This window comes from Temnothorax americanus, unplaced genomic scaffold (genome assembly GCF_048541705.1).
Source record: "Temnothorax americanus isolate GAGA-0224 unplaced genomic scaffold, ASM4854170v1 Scaffold216, whole genome shotgun sequence".
NCBI classification, from domain to species: Eukaryota; Metazoa; Arthropoda; class Insecta; order Hymenoptera; family Formicidae; genus Temnothorax; species Temnothorax americanus.
The window spans coordinates 23,829-40,000 of NW_027509356.1; the positions used below are offsets into that span (position 1 = coordinate 23,829).

Consider the following 16,172-nt stretch of genomic DNA (forward strand, 5'->3'; position numbering starts at 1 on the left):
TTTGAGCAAAAACGCTTTAATTGAGCCTTATTTCATCGAAATCGGAGAGGAGTGAGCTTTCCTTCAGATTTACTAAAATAGAAAAAAAATAGGTAGGGTGCATATTTTTCGGGCTCCCCCGATTGATTATCACTGTCGGAGTCACAACAAAGGTTTTTACCAGAAAAACCGCAAGAAAATATCAAAATTTGGAAAAGGCCCTATTCTGAATAAAAATTACCTAAATTTCTAATATATGTATATACATATATATACCTATTTATTTATAAATATAAAAATTAAAATTTGTAAATAAATTGGCCAACTCGAGACTCGGCACTCGGCAAGACACGAGACGCGAACACAGTATATACTGTGACGCGAAACCCGAAATGAGTGGCATCGTGGTATAGCCGGCGCGTGCTAACGGCAACGCCGCGCCGGCAACGTCACAGCTCAAAAGAGAAGAAGACAGCAGATCGTATGTCTGTCCTTCTCTCCCCGTTCGAAGCTTGCCGAGTGCCGAGCGTACATACACGGACAGAAGAGGGGCTTGCGCGACCAGCATATCCCTAGAGACCCTACTAAAAGAGATCCGACTTCTTGGGAGTCCGCATGATTGGTGCACGTAACTTGTGTCCACAAAATGGCGCCGTCCAATAGGAACCCTTGCTGATCCAGCGCAAAGAAGCAGACAATTTGGATTGAATTACACTCACTCTCCGAATTTATTTAAATATAGTAATGAATATAATACGTTTTTTGAAACATGCATATATCATATAAGTGAAATAATAATAAATTAAGTGAAAAAGGTATGATATATAATATGTATTTAATATTATATATATATATATATATATATATATATAAAATATTATATATAGATATATATATATATAGATACACATATACATAATGATATAACTATATTATATTTATTGTAAATTATCGTATTGTCGCATGCATCGCCATAGTTTTACTATTATATATTTTGTTCGGTAAACGGCCCCTAGAATTCCCTATTCGAAGTCGAAATCGAATAAAACGCATCATTATCTTATTTTTTATGTTGTGACAGTTTCTCAACGTTTCGCATGCAATGGCCTGCATTTTTTCATGAAAAAAAATGAACTAAATCAAATTTAGTCGTTTCAAAATTTGTTTTTAGATATGGTAAGTACTGCCTCATAAACAATTTCCATCTGATGAAAATACTGAAATGTTGCGTTATTTACGAAAAAAAGCGTATTTACGTCAAAAAGATTTCAACAACACAAATTTTGCAAATTTTGAGGATGGATTGTATGTGAGAGATCCAGCGGAACTTAAACACAATTTACAAGTAATATTATTGTTTGAAATACGGGAGAGAATATAGCCGGCGATGTTGTACAATACATTTAGTTCAATGTCTCCTATGTGTATTTTTCTCGTTGACAAATCAGGAACAGGTGGCAAGCGGTTTTTTATTTCTTTAGATTTAGGTGTACTCAAAAAATTACCAACAATAATTCTGTCGTCTTCTTCGTAGCTGGAATTACCTACAGGTTTTAAATATTTTGAAATTGCGATTATTTTTGAATTTTGCTTGAATTGCAAGGCGGTTGGAATGGGTTGTTTAGTTCTAATACAAGAAAATATGTTTTTGACGTAATCTGATGTTAACCGACCTGCTAGTACAAACTGATAGCCTTTTTCATTAATTAAATAGGTCGACAATTCAATGATGGACTTGGTAGTGATTATCACTCATCCACGTTGCACAGGTTTGAATTGTGTACCATTTCCAACTTTCATTTCTTGGAAAAGTTCTATGATTGATTCTAAAAATGCAATTGATTCTTCAAATTTCTTTTCGAAAAATTTATCACCTGTCACTTTCCCTAATGCAATTTTTGGAGTACGCGAAGTCACCAATGTGAACCACTTAGAAACGACTTCAATAAAAAAGGCTGTCGTGTAGAACGCTTGTTTAGAATTTTGAGTCGAAAGAAATTGTAGACTAGCACTAACATCACGAGACAAAACATTTTTTGCTTTGTTTACCTTTATTTTATTGAAAGTGCCGCTCGAAATATCGTCTACTTTTATACTAGGTGCTAGTTTTAATTCTAAATTTTCTTGAAATTGAGCAAGTTCTGTAACATGAAAACAATCAACTACAGAGGACGACAAATTATTGTCAGTAACAATTTTCGCAGGCAAAGTAATAACTTTGTTATTAATCAAGCAAAATTTTAAATTTTTCAAAAGATGGCCAGGATCAGCAATGAACCAAAGCTTCCGAGTATTAGGATGAATAGGATGAGCAATTGAGTTCGTTATTGTAGAATAACGAGTAGCTAAGAATAATATATTAATTTTGTTAATTTTTGCTTAAAAACTCTTGCTGTTAAATCATGCCGATCAGTTGATGCTTGACCATTCAAAAGCTCTTCTTTATAATTTCAGACCAAGCTGGATTACATGTAAATGTAATAAAGAGATCAGGACGCCCATATGTTCTAACATATGTCATTGCATCTTGAGCATATTCATGCATATGTCTTGGACTTCCTGTAAATGTAGCCGGTAATATAACAATTTGTCCAATGTCTGCAACATTTCCATCATTTACGACAGCATCACGTAAATGAATATAATTATTCACTCGAAGTTTCTTTTGATTTAACCGAATATAAAGAAGACGTTCACTCTCAATTTTGGCGTACATATCAACAATATCATACTATTATATAAAACCCGACTGTTTGTCTGTCCATCCGTCCGTCCGTCCGTCCGTCCGTCCGTCCGTCTGTCCGTCCGTCTGTCCGTGAACTACTCATTCGTTAGTGGACCGAATTTTTACCAAAGGTGCATGAAATAGGGGTAGAATTTCCCGGGGAGTGCCATAAAGTGTATAGTTTTTCGGTACCGATTTTCTGGAAATGGATTTTTCTAATTTTTCCAATTTTTCGGGAAATAATCGACCGAATTTTAAAAAATTATATATGAAACAGGGGTAGAACTTTCTGACGAGTGCTATAAAGTGTATAATTTTTTGCTACCGATCTTTTTGGAAAACGGTACGGAAATTTTTTCAATTTTTTGGGAATTAATTGACCGAATCTTAAAGAATTGTATATATCAAGTAAGGGTAGAATTTTACGGGGAGCGCTATGATGTGTATAGTTTTTGTTACCGATCTTTCTGCAAACCGGTGTTTTTTAATGTTTCCAATTTTTTGGGAAATAATTGATTGAATCTCAAAGAATTGTATATGAAGTAGGGGTAGAATTTCCCGGAGAGTGCTATAAAGTGTACTATTTTTTGTTACCGATCTTTTTGGAAACCGGTTCCGAATGACCAAATCTCAAAAAATTGTACATAAAGTAGGAGTTGAATTTTCCGGGAAGTGCTATAAACTACATAATTTTTCGTTACCGATTTTTTTGGAAACCGGTATTAAAAGTTTGACGAATTTTTCGGGAAATAATTAATTGAATTTTAAAGAATTGTATATAAAACAGGGGTAAAATTTCCCGGGGAGTGCTATAAACTGTATATTTTTTCGTTACTGATTTTTTTGGGAACCGGTATTTTTTTGGAAATCGGTTTAATTCAAAGTAGTATTTTTTAATTTACAACATTTTAGAGAGAAAAGAGAGAGAGAGAAAGAGAGAGAGAAAGAAAGAGAGAGAGGGAGAGAGGGAGAAAGGGAGAGAGAGAGAGGGAGAGAGGAAGAGAGGGAGAGATTGATTGATTGATTGAGCTTTATTAGCCTTCTCGGCTATTTTTTACATAAAATATCATTAAATTAATTCCTCTACATGAGGTACAATACATTCTCTTAACCTACGTTTGAAAGGTTCAATTCTTTCACATTGCTTAATTTTTATCGGCAGGGCGTTATACATGTTCAAACCTTCATAAAATATACTTTTCTGTGCGCTTCTCGTCCTGCGATATTGAATTCTAATATTCTCAGCCTGCCTCGTTTGCCGTCCACTCACATCTCCTACTATTTCTATCCTATTACTTAAATGTTTTGGCATTATGCCTCTTACTATCTTAAAAATAAAAATACATACATTGTACATTAGCCTCTGTCTTACATTCATAAACTTAAGGGTTTGCAGCATCAATTCTACCTTTGTGTATCGCGAGCATAGTTGCGTCTCACCCATGCCTATTAACATCGTTGCGCAATATTCAAAGTGAGGCGCTATGATAGACTTATACACAGTACATCGAGTGTACGCCGATATATCATTTCCTATTCTATTCAGAAAACTCACTTTTTTCCCTATTTTCTTTAACATATAATCACAGTGATTCTCCCAACGGAGTTTACTATCGATCATTACACCCAGATGTTTCGCTATCTCGACACGCTCAATTATAGTTCCATCCAAACTTTTTACTATTATGTCTGTTTTTATTTCTTTCCTTATACTTCTAACTATCATATATTTGGTCTTATCTGCATTCATTTTTAACATATTCACATTCATCCATTGTTCAAGTATACCGAACACCATTTTATTTCTAATTCCTCACAACTTTCTCCTGTTACACTTGCGGTCGTGTCATCTGCAAATAATCTAAATATACTTCCCTCCGGACAGACTTTAACTATATCATTTATATATAAAATAAACAATAGAGGTCCTAATACTTTCTATTACTTAAATACGATATTATCCATTCCAGTACCACTCCTCTTATTCCATACTGATATAATTTTTCCACTAATCTTACCCTATCTATTGTCTCAAACGCTCTCCTAAGATCCAGGAATAACACCCCCACCATTTTTTTATCCTCAATTATCAACTTCCATTCCTCGATAAAACTTTGAATTGCTGTCTCACACGACTGCTGTTTCCTAAATCCCGATTGGTATTTGGTGATTATTTCATTGTCTTCTAGAAATTTTTCCAATTGTTTTTTTACAACTAACTCTAATACTTTTTCATATATCTCCTGGTAACCATATATCCGATAGAAAACGATTAAAAACGGCTATATCTGTATCGTTTTTAATCGTATCTTATCGGTTCTATCGTTGCATATTTAGAAGACAGATAAAACATTAATCGAATCGAATCGGTTTCTATCGTTTTAGGTCCGAATAAGAAAATAACTATACAAATTTTATAGTTATGAATCGTTTTCTATATGTACAATTGTTGCCCATCTGGGCTGCGTTCCAAAATTCACTCTAGTTAACTAAAATGCTATAGTGTACGTGACGTAAACTATAGATTTTAGTTACCCAGAGTGAATTTTGGAACGCAACCCTGAATCAATCGTATATACACGATATAATATGTATCGTTATTTATGGTAATAATTTTACCGTATGCATTAATACGGATATATAAGAATAAAATGATAGACATCTTATCGATATTTATATGACTTAATCAAACCGATACATCTATCGTTTCTTATCAGGATTTTCTGACATACAACTTATCATTTTCTTTATGGCAGCAAATCGGTTCGTTTTTTATCGTATATTAATGATATAAATTGAATCGTTTGAAAACCTTCTACTTTGCATATGTTTGTATAAAGTTAAAACGATAGACATCTCGTCGATATTTATACGACTTAACCGAACCAACACATCTATCGTTTCTTATCAGGATTTTCCGACATACAACTTATCATCTTCTGTACGGCAGCAAATCGGTTCGTTTTCTATCGTATATTAATGATATAAATTGAATCGTTTGAAAACCTTCTACTTTGCATATGTTTTTATAAGGTTAAAACGATAGACATCTCGTCGATATTTATACGACTTAACCGAACCGACACATCTATCGTTTTTTATCAGGATTTTCCGACATACAACTTATCATCTTCGAAAACAAAGTTTGTCGAAGTATTTTTATGTGTGTGTGTGTGATTTGTTATTAAGATTAAAATAATAAAATATTTTATTTGTATTTTAGTGCAATTTTAAATAAGACGTTTCTAATGTAAATGTTGTTTTTATTTCTCTAATAACCGTGAAAATTTTGGCCCTTGGCTTCCTGGTGCTGTTGTCGCAAAGGTGGAAGCTTAATTATTTAAAAAAAAATGCAGTTCTTTCTTTATCATCGAAAGATCTCTGATACGGTTTATTTTTTTTTACACGGTTATAATCTGGTGGCATGCAGAGTAGCAAACATCTAAAGATGTTCTGACTGATATATAGCTGAGAAATTTCAAATTTTTCCAATTTTTTTCTGACAGGGCATCGTAAATAAACGGTTCACTATTAACCATATTAAAAAGACAATTATAGCTACTTTAATACCATTAAAAATTATAGAAACCGATGCACCACTAATAAGAAATTTAGGATGCAAGCCCATGTGTATTGTATCGAGAATTTTTTATAGAGTATCGTGAATAAACGAAACTTCAATTATGTTAAAAACTGATTGAGACCGATATAAAGGTAATAAGAAATTTCCGATAGAATCCCAAGTATTTTGCAACGTTTGAGTTTCTGATAAAATACCGTAAATAAATGATTCACTAATTATATTAAAAACAATAGAAATTGATATAAAGCTGATAAGATATTTACGATAGGATTCCAAGTATTTTGTAACGTGAGTTTCTGATAGAGTACCGTAAATAAACGATTCACTAACCATATTAAAAACGATAGAAACTGATGTGCAGCTGAGAAGACATTTACGATAAGATTCCAAGTATTTTCTGATAAAATACCGTAAATAAATGATTCACTAATTATATTAAAAACAATAGAAATTGATATAAAGCTGATAAGATATTTACGATAGGATTCCAAGTATTTTGTAACGTGAGTTTCTGATAGAGTACCGTAAATAAACGATTCACTAACCATATTAAAAACGATAGAAACTGATGTGCAGCTGAGAAGACATTTACGATAAGATTCCAAGTATTTTGTAACGTGAGTTTCTGATAGAATACCGTAAATAAACGATTCACTAACCATATTAAAAACGATAGAAACTGATGTATAGCTGATAAGACATTTACGATAGGATCCCAAGTATTTTGTAACGTGAGTTTCTGATAGAGTACCGTAAATAAACGATTCACTAACCGTATTAAAAACGATAAGAAATTTTTTTATCGTTTTCTATCGGAGATGGTTACCAGGGGAATACTAGAAGAAAAAGAATACCAAAGAAATACAAAAATAGAAAGTACGCAAAAACCAAAGAAGAAATAAGGAACAAAGACACGTCAATCCGATTCAGTTGAAAGCAAAAACATGCGAAGTAAGCTCTTAAATGATGTGAGAGACGAAGCTGATGTAACTGAGTTAGGAAGAGAATGCCAGAAGTAAATGGAAGAAAGCTGAAAAGAATTTCTGTAGGTGACGGTTCTATGAGCAGGAATGTGGAAAGTTAGAGTAGATGATGAAGCGAGCCGGTCAGACTTCCTTAGAGTAGGATCAGGGGAGGTAAAAAGTTCACGCAGGTAAGATGGTGAGCTCATATGCAGGATACGATAAATCTGGCATCCAAGAAAGTAGTATCGTCTGTTTTCAACAGAAAGCCACTTCAACCTACGTCTATATGGGGTGATATGTTCATCACACTTAAGGTCATAGATAAACCGAATACAACAATTGACAAGTCTCTGTAACTTGGTATTTAGTTCCTTGGTCAAACCATGGTATACGAGGCAACAGTAATCAATATGCGGCAAAATCAAGGTTGTAACGAGCTTAATCCTGAAATTGGTGGAAAGAGAGTTTTTGTTATATTTCAAATTGTATAGTGCATGATGGACCTTCTGCGAAACCAACGAGATATGCTTCGTCCAGGATAAGTTGGACATGAAGATGACACCCAAATTCCGTACCTCACTCACAAATGGTAAAGGCGTATTGTTTACAACGATAGGTGGTATACTGCCAAGATCAATGTCATTCACATATGCTTGACTGCCAAATATGATGACCTTAGATTTGGCAGGATTTAGCTTAAGTCCGTACATATTAGCATAATCAAAAATAGCATTAGCATCCTTAGTGATTAATTCTAGAGCCTGAAGAATATTAGCAGGTGAACACAAACGATAAATCTGAATATCATCAGCGAAAATCATATGAAACACATAACGTAAAATTTTATATATATCGTTAATATACAAAGAAAACAGCAGAGGACCAAGCACCGAACCCTGAGGGACACCAGAAGAAGTGAGTATCCAGTCGGAAAGATTGCCAGCGTCGTCTATAACCGCCTGAGAACGGCCAGTTAGATAAGAGAAAATCCAGTTTAGAACGGCATCTGAGAAACCGATCTCTTTAAGTTTGATAAGCAATAGTAAATGGGGAACGGTGTCGAATGCTTTGCTAAAATCAAAAAGTATCATAATAGTGATAAGCCCTTCATCAATCCCCTGTTTTATATCATTACAGATACGTAGAAGTGCTGACTGCGTGTTATACCCCGGGCGATATGCAGACTGTCTTGGATTTAAGATTTCATGTTTATTTAGATAGTCAACAATCTGTGAAGCAACTATCCTCTCTAATAGTTTAGACAGTTCCGGCAAATTCGCTATTGGTCTTGTATCCGACGGGGATAGCGGTGTACGAATTTTAGAGAGTGGGCGAATATATGCTCTCTTCCACTCAGACGGAAACAGAGATACATCTAGCGATCGATTAAACAAAGAAGTGATGCATGTCGAGATAACGGGCCATGAGATACGCAGAACATAAAGCGGAATGCCATCGGAACCAGAGGCATAAGAGTGAATAGATTCAGCAGTAATAAGCTTAGAAACATATCGAGGTGAGATAGAGGAGAAAACGAACTCTGGATAAGATGGACGATTAACTGAAGCAATAGCAGCGATGAAGTCAGAATATAAGCATGGAGAATGAGCATTGGAAACCGAAGCATAGTATAGGTTGAGCTGATCCGGTGTGAAAAAGTGTAGAAGAGAAGTAAGAGACGACTTGACAATAAGTCCAAGTCGAGCCAGTTCTCTCTACAGTTTTGCTGAATTCGTAATCTTAGCAGTAAGAGAATTGTAATGAAATTCGCTCTTAGCCCGCTTGATGTCAGAATTTAGCTGATTACGGAAAAGTCTGTAAGTAGCATAGCTTAAAAGACATTTAGAGCGTTTAGCGCGTTTATATAGCTGATTGCGAGTGTGTAATCGAGCAACCAAATCCGCCGTAAGCCATTGAACCGGGGGCTTATTGATAACAAACACACGTGTGGGAGCGAATGTGTCTAGTGCCGCCAACAAATTCCGAGACAGCACCCCGCAGAATCCGTCAACATCAGCGATGTCAGACAATGCATCAATCTCGGCCCGCACGTCGCCAGCAATAGATTAAAGATGTTCAACGATCCGAGATCAATCGATACGTTTGTAGTTTCGCCGAGAAATAAAGCGGTCAGAATTAGGATTAGCTATAAGTGACATAGACAACTCTAAGAGATCGCACTAACAATTTATGTAACGTAATTAAAAAATTTAATCTCCGGACTGCTATTGTCGGCTTGAACAAATTGAGCTGGATTATTAAACCTTTGAAAGACAAGCTACATAATAACTTTTTGAGCGGAGTTGTCTATAAAATTTGCTGTCAGGATTGTGATGCTTCGTACGTCGGCCAGACCAAGAGACAGTTGGGAACCCGTATTAAGGAGCACCATAATCAGCTTAGCAGAAATCCGAGGGACCTTTCAGTTGTGTCACAACACCGGTTGGAGGGGCACGAGTTTGATTGCCAAAACAACGGCATTAACTTACAGGAGGACACGGCGGGACTTAGTAATAATTACACGCCGGTTATCGAGGGACTTCCTTGAAGTTGATTTCTGTTCTCACAACATTTTTACTCAAGGTTATGCTTATGCCCCATGATATTTCGTCATTGTAACACTTGCGCTCGTCCAGAGAAGGACGTTTTAACGTTTGTATAATCACGCTGAGAGATGGTGTCTTAACTTTTATCAATTTGACTGTCAGGTAACTTTTGCGATTTTATTTATAATGTATGACCATAGATATTTACTTAATTTATTTTTTCTCACGGAATTAAGGTAACAGTCACATTGGAAATACGAGATACATACTCTCACAATATATCGGAGAGCGAAATTTTGACTGCATTACTACTTTGACCACTGTATTATACTTCTTTGACCACTGCATTTACTCCGTTGACCATTTGTATGTACTGAGGAGGGTCCAAACTAAGGACCGAAACGTTTGCTATATTATATTGTATTATTTAATTAATTTTGTAATTTTTTAATACTGTCGCCTGACCAACGTGCGAACTGGCTCTCATTTGCCTTTGTGAATTTACTTGTTGTTATCGAGAGCTTTATCCTTGATTTTTGTTTGAAAAATTCTTTTATTTGCCTAATACTTTTTGAGATATTAAAAAAAAAAACTTGGTAACTTTTTCAATATTTAGTTTATGATATCTTGATAATTGTTTGCCAGAAGAAAAAGTGGTATAGAGAACTTTTTGACTTGATTTTGTCCTAAGAATATGCTGTTGCAATATAACACTCCAATTTTTTTAAATATTTGTAAACACTCCAAGAAGATGCATACACAAATATTTAAATCAAATTGGACTATACTATTGCAATAGCACATTTTTGAAATAAAATTAAGTTGAAAAGTCCTCTGTACCACTTTTTTCTCTGGCAAACAATCATCAAAATATCACAAGCTATAAATATTGAAAAAGTTACAAAGTTTTCCCTGAAAAAATATCTCAAAAAGTATTAAGCAAATAAAAGAATTTTTTAAACAAAAAATTAATTAATAGAGAAAGATAATAATAGAAGTTTTTATTTCAAAAATTTGACTTAGGCCCTATTGGGCTCAATACAGGCCCTGGATCCAAAATTCAATAAGATCGTCTATTGGCCCCTTTTAAACCTTTCAATTTTTATCTGTAACAATTTTCCAATAAACCAAGCCGTTAATTCACACTTAACAAAGATTAACACAATAACATTTAAACAACACCGAACGATAAAGGAATTATGGCAACACTGATTAAATCGACATAGAACATTAAAGGTTAACACCCTATTAACACCAAACCAACATCCAACGATGAGGATCAATCTCCAACATACACTAAACATTGAGGCTTAATCCCCAACCTACACTTATCATTGAGAATAAACTCCCAATATACACTCATCATTGAAGATTAAACCCACAACTTACCTAAACCTTAATGGTCAACACTCAATCTACACCTAAATTTAAGTGTTCACACTTAACTTTGATGAAAAACACTAAACTTACGCTCAAATTTGAGTGTTAACCATCAAAGTTGAGTGTACTTTTTCATAAGAGCTATAGTATACTAAAAAGTAATAATATTAATATAAAAAATCAGAAAAATTATTTAAAAAGTTTAATATGAAGGAAAGCTTGCTATATAGAGATTAGTTCAAAGTTTTAAGTTCTAACATTAATTATCAATATTGATTTAATATTGATTATTAAGTAACATATATAGGGGAGACCGAGGCTAACTCGACACTATTTTTTCAAAGGCAATTTTTAATATTTAATTAAAATTTTTAGGCAAATTTTTTTTCAATGGTATATATTTAAAGAATGTTTCTTCAGGTACAAAATTTATTCAGAAAGTTTTGCTGTACGTCGCTTTGTTTTGCCGCCAGGAAAGGAAAAGTGACGCGAAAACAAATTTTCGAATTGAAAAATACCGGGGCAAACTCAACACTTTGTCTGATCGACACAATTTGATCTAGAACTTATTTTTTACTATCTGAAAATGAAAATACACACACACACACACACACACACATTATTTATTGTGTATTTAAAAAGTACAAAAATTGGGAATAAACTAGCTAGAACAATCATTTAAAATAATGAGAACAAAAATTGTTGAACTTTCAATTATCTTCATCTAAACTCATGTCTGAAAAACAATTAATGCAGGTAAACTCGCGATCGGACGTGCGCATACATTTGTCATGAGCCATACGGCTGCATGACAAGCATCGTTTGTTACTAGGAGCCGACGAAACGGCGTGGTGTTGACTTTGCCCCGGACGTCGTTTTTCACTTTTGTCACTTCAAAAACATGAAAATTTTGTAAATATCCAAAAACGATTATCGGATTCATATAAAGCATCAAATTTTCATGAAAATCACTTACATATAGGTTTGCAAGAGTAAAGCTCGATGAAAGAATAGGAATTTTCGAGAGATCAGAAAAATTACTTTTTACCATCAAAAACGCTTATGTCGCGCTAAAAATTACACCATAACTCAGAATGTCATCAAATCCCGTTGATAATACTGGCACATAAAGACGCATTTACAGTAGGAAAGGCAAGTTTTTACGATAGATTTCAATTAGCAAAAAGTCTAGTGTCAAGTTTGCTCAGATGTCGAGTTAGCCCCGGTCTCCCCTACATATGTAGTTTTAAAATCTAATATCTTACTTCATACTTTAGTAATACAAAAATCTTCTATGTAATTATAGAAAATTATATGTGACTGTTCAAAAAGTATTTCATTTAATACATATTTTTTTGATATGTATAATGTATAAACGTATATGTATAATGTAAAATGTATAAACATATTATACATATAATAATTAATGTATATTATACATTAATTTATTATACATGTCTATACATATAAAAATTTTCAAAAAAATATGTATTAAATAAAATACTTTTCGAACAGTCACACATAATTTTCTATAATTACATACAAGACTTTGAGCATTAAAAATTGTATATTCGCCAGAATCTATTTCCGTTTCTCTTGCTTTTCATTCTTCTCTTCAGAACGCTTTCACAAAATTATCGTGTATTATTATCAGCTTTTGCTGCATTTCAATTGCAGTTTGAGATACAGCATGGTTCTTTACTCGAGGGAAATATCACGGGACAGAGCATGCCGATTAGTTCTCTCCGAGTGGTCGGCGCGCTTATACGTTTCTCGTAGAAAGCACGGTCGTGATGACGAACGGCAACAAGTACAATTCCTCAGTCGAGATCGGCGCCACGACAAAATCGTCTGATGATAATGTAAGGCGATTTATCAAGAAAGAAACGGTGCGGAAAATCAAGTCAATCGGCGGTCATGTGGGTCTGCTGATCACCCTGATGCTTTACACCGCTATTGGCGGGCTGGTGAGTCTCGAGATGAAGACGGCATTGTCTCAAGAATAATTGAAATCTATTTTCTTCAGTAATAAGACAAAAATAATAAATGGATTCAAAGAGATGTTCCCGTCATTTCTCTCAGCAACGAGTTTTCCGTAAAATTGCAGTATCTACGAAGCTGGGAATTGATTTTCAGATGTCTCTTCTGTAACAAATGGGGTCAATAACCACGTGATCCCTTTCTTCAATCCATTTCTTCTCCGCTTTTCAAGTTTGCCATCTATTCGCGTTTGACTGACGCGAATTGCAGGCATATAATCGACATTCTATTTCCATGATTGATTTTAATTTTGGGGAAAATTTGTCGAATTACATAAGCCGCGCGACGAACCGAAGAAGAGACCGAGGTCCCGACGGTATTTTGAATTTACGAATCCACCGTCGTATGCACGGATTCTCGTTTGGGAAACGTCGAGATTTCCAGCGTAGAGTTAAATGTATTCGATGTTCCATAAATATTTACATTCTGTACAATAACGAACGAACTTATAGCCTGGCCGAATCGTACCTTTATTTTTAGCGGCAGGCCAATTGGCGCGGTTTCATAGGAAGTATATTACTACTGACGCCTTCAATGAAGTCCGGTAAAAATACTAGTGCATTGAAATTCACGATGGTCATGATTTTTTAAGTGCGCCATAAAACGCGGAAATAGTTATAATATGTACGTATTTCCAAACGGTGCTTCTCAATGAACCCAATTCATTTGCGACCGTGAATTTCTCACGTGGGAACAACTCGGAAGGCAATAAATGCAACGTAATGTAAAATAAATAAATAATAAATTTAAAAAAACCCATACAAAAATTATAAAAATTTTATTGAAAATTACGAAATTGTTTAGACTTCTTGAAGCAAGTTTTTTTTCAAAAAGTTCTACCTAATTGAAGTTTTTAATCAGCTACTAACGGATGCATTTTGACTATTTTAGTCTGAATAATGCCGAATTCAATTATTACAAAAACTAAAATAGGTAGAACTTCTTAAAAAAAAATCTTGCCATACTCCAAGAAGTCTAAAAAAATTTCGTAATTTCCAATAAAATTTTTATAAATTTTTTTTTTAATTTTGTTTTTTTGTCTTTTAATTTAAAAAAATGGCAAACTTTATAAGAAACAATTTTTTCTTCTAACACTGTATAACACAACTTTAGACTGTCCAAAAATTAAAAAGAATGTATACATCATGTAATTCACTTTAAACTGAACAAATTTCATCCGAGTCGTTTTTTGATAGGATTGAACATTTCCAAGATTTTAACGTTTTAAAAAGCAGAGTTACCGAAAAATTCAATTTTTACAAAAATTACTGTCGGAATTATTGACCGTACGTCCAAACTAAAAAAATACGTCTTCTCTTTTTCAAAATTTTTCTCGGAAAAAAATTGTCAAAATTATTGTAATAAGTCAAGGTAAAATGCAAACATTTTAGCGAGAATGCCCCATATGCAACTGATCAGAAATTAATGCCAGCACATGTTGACATTATAGTAAATTGTTGTTTAAAACAAGAATGGCTTAAACATGTTTCAAATTTTTATAACATAATATATAGAATAAATATCTTGTATATTCTATATATATAAATTTCATTTTATCCTATATAATTATCTCATTAACAATAAGTCCTAGGTGACCTCTGTGCACTTTTCTATTTTAAATCTTTGTATAACTCAGAGTCTTAATATAAAATTTTAATCCAACTTTTAAATCACAATTAGTATTTACGAGAAAAAGAGTTGCCCTTTCCGAAAAGGAAATTTATTCGGCGTTAGAGTGGGATATTATTAAAAAAAATATATAAAGATTGTAAAAGTAGAAGTAAAAAAGTGACTTCTTTTACTGACAAATATTTAACTAATAAATGATTTCAGCTATCTTCTCGAATAAAATAAATTAAAATTGAATTTATAGGCTCTGTTGGAAATCCACAAATATAAGAGAAACGGGCTAATTGAGAGCCAGACGCGGTGAATAATGCGCGAAAGTTCTTTGTAATTATGTGTATTATACAAAAATAATTGATATAATCATTATTACTTGATTGAGTGATGAATTTGATTGAGATTTATTAGATACTAAGATAATATAAATATTAAAATCTAAATAATAGAACTGAAAATATAATTTTTGTTTATGTTTTTGTATTTTATTTAAGTTTTGAATATATATATATATATATATTGTAATAAGACTATTTCATAAATAAGATAATTTTTTAAATAAAATCTACGAGAAATAAACGTTATATACGAATAAAAATAAACATATAAATATTATTCTCTCAAAATCTGTGTTGAACTTATTTCTAAAAAAAAAACATGTTTTTAACATTTGTTTAAACATGTTTAAAACAAATGTTAAAAACAGTATATTTAAACATGTTTTAAATGTAAATGTTTTAAACATAACAATTCTGGTCAGTAAACATCAGCATGAACAACAGCGTGATCCTTGTCAACAGTGCATTTGCTCGACAAATATGCATCGGTGAGTTATCCTGAAATAGTACTCGATTCGAGACTCGAGAGCAATAAACCTCAGTACGGTTTAAAAAATTTATCGATCCATCCAGTAACTTCGATTGTTATGTGGTTGACACGATATTGCTATTATAAAATATTGAAGCTTTAATATGTATCCAATGTAAAGTAAAGGGTGCGCCATAAGAAAATAAAATATTTTATTTAATCATATTAAATAATATTTTTTCATAATATGTTTATGACAATAAAAATTCAGTAATTATTTACTTTAGGAGACATTACGCCAATGACTTTGACCTTGACATATGTTGTCAAAAACATGACTCTGAGTAACTTTTCCTTATAACCTAGATATATAGCCACATTGCTAAAAGTAGGCTTTTCAAACTGTATGCCGCATGCCATGCTGGCATAATTTTGGCAATAGCAAAGCATGATCTGCCATGTCAGATATATGCATAAAAATGAAACAGAAATCTAACAGTGACATCATGATGATAGCAGATTGA

General features: G+C 33.3%; 1 protein-coding gene and 1 pseudogene across 1 annotated transcript in view; one reads left to right on the forward strand and one right to left on the reverse strand.

Annotated features, from left to right (window-relative positions):
- Positions 1-16,172, forward strand: part of LOC143897989 (potassium channel subfamily K member 15-like) — a 50,754-nt gene that overhangs the window by 9,874 nt on the left and 24,708 nt on the right. Inside the window, 5 exon segments of the mRNA XM_077406998.1 lie at positions 7,106-7,440; positions 7,515-7,678; positions 7,744-7,841; positions 12,856-12,936; positions 12,939-13,145. Of these exon segments, the coding sequence (XP_077263124.1) occupies positions 7,839-7,841; positions 12,856-12,936; positions 12,939-13,145 (291 nt within the window). The 5' untranslated portion in view covers positions 7,106-7,440; positions 7,515-7,678; positions 7,744-7,838.
- On the reverse strand, positions 1,637-4,148 carry LOC143897992 (uncharacterized; annotated as a pseudogene).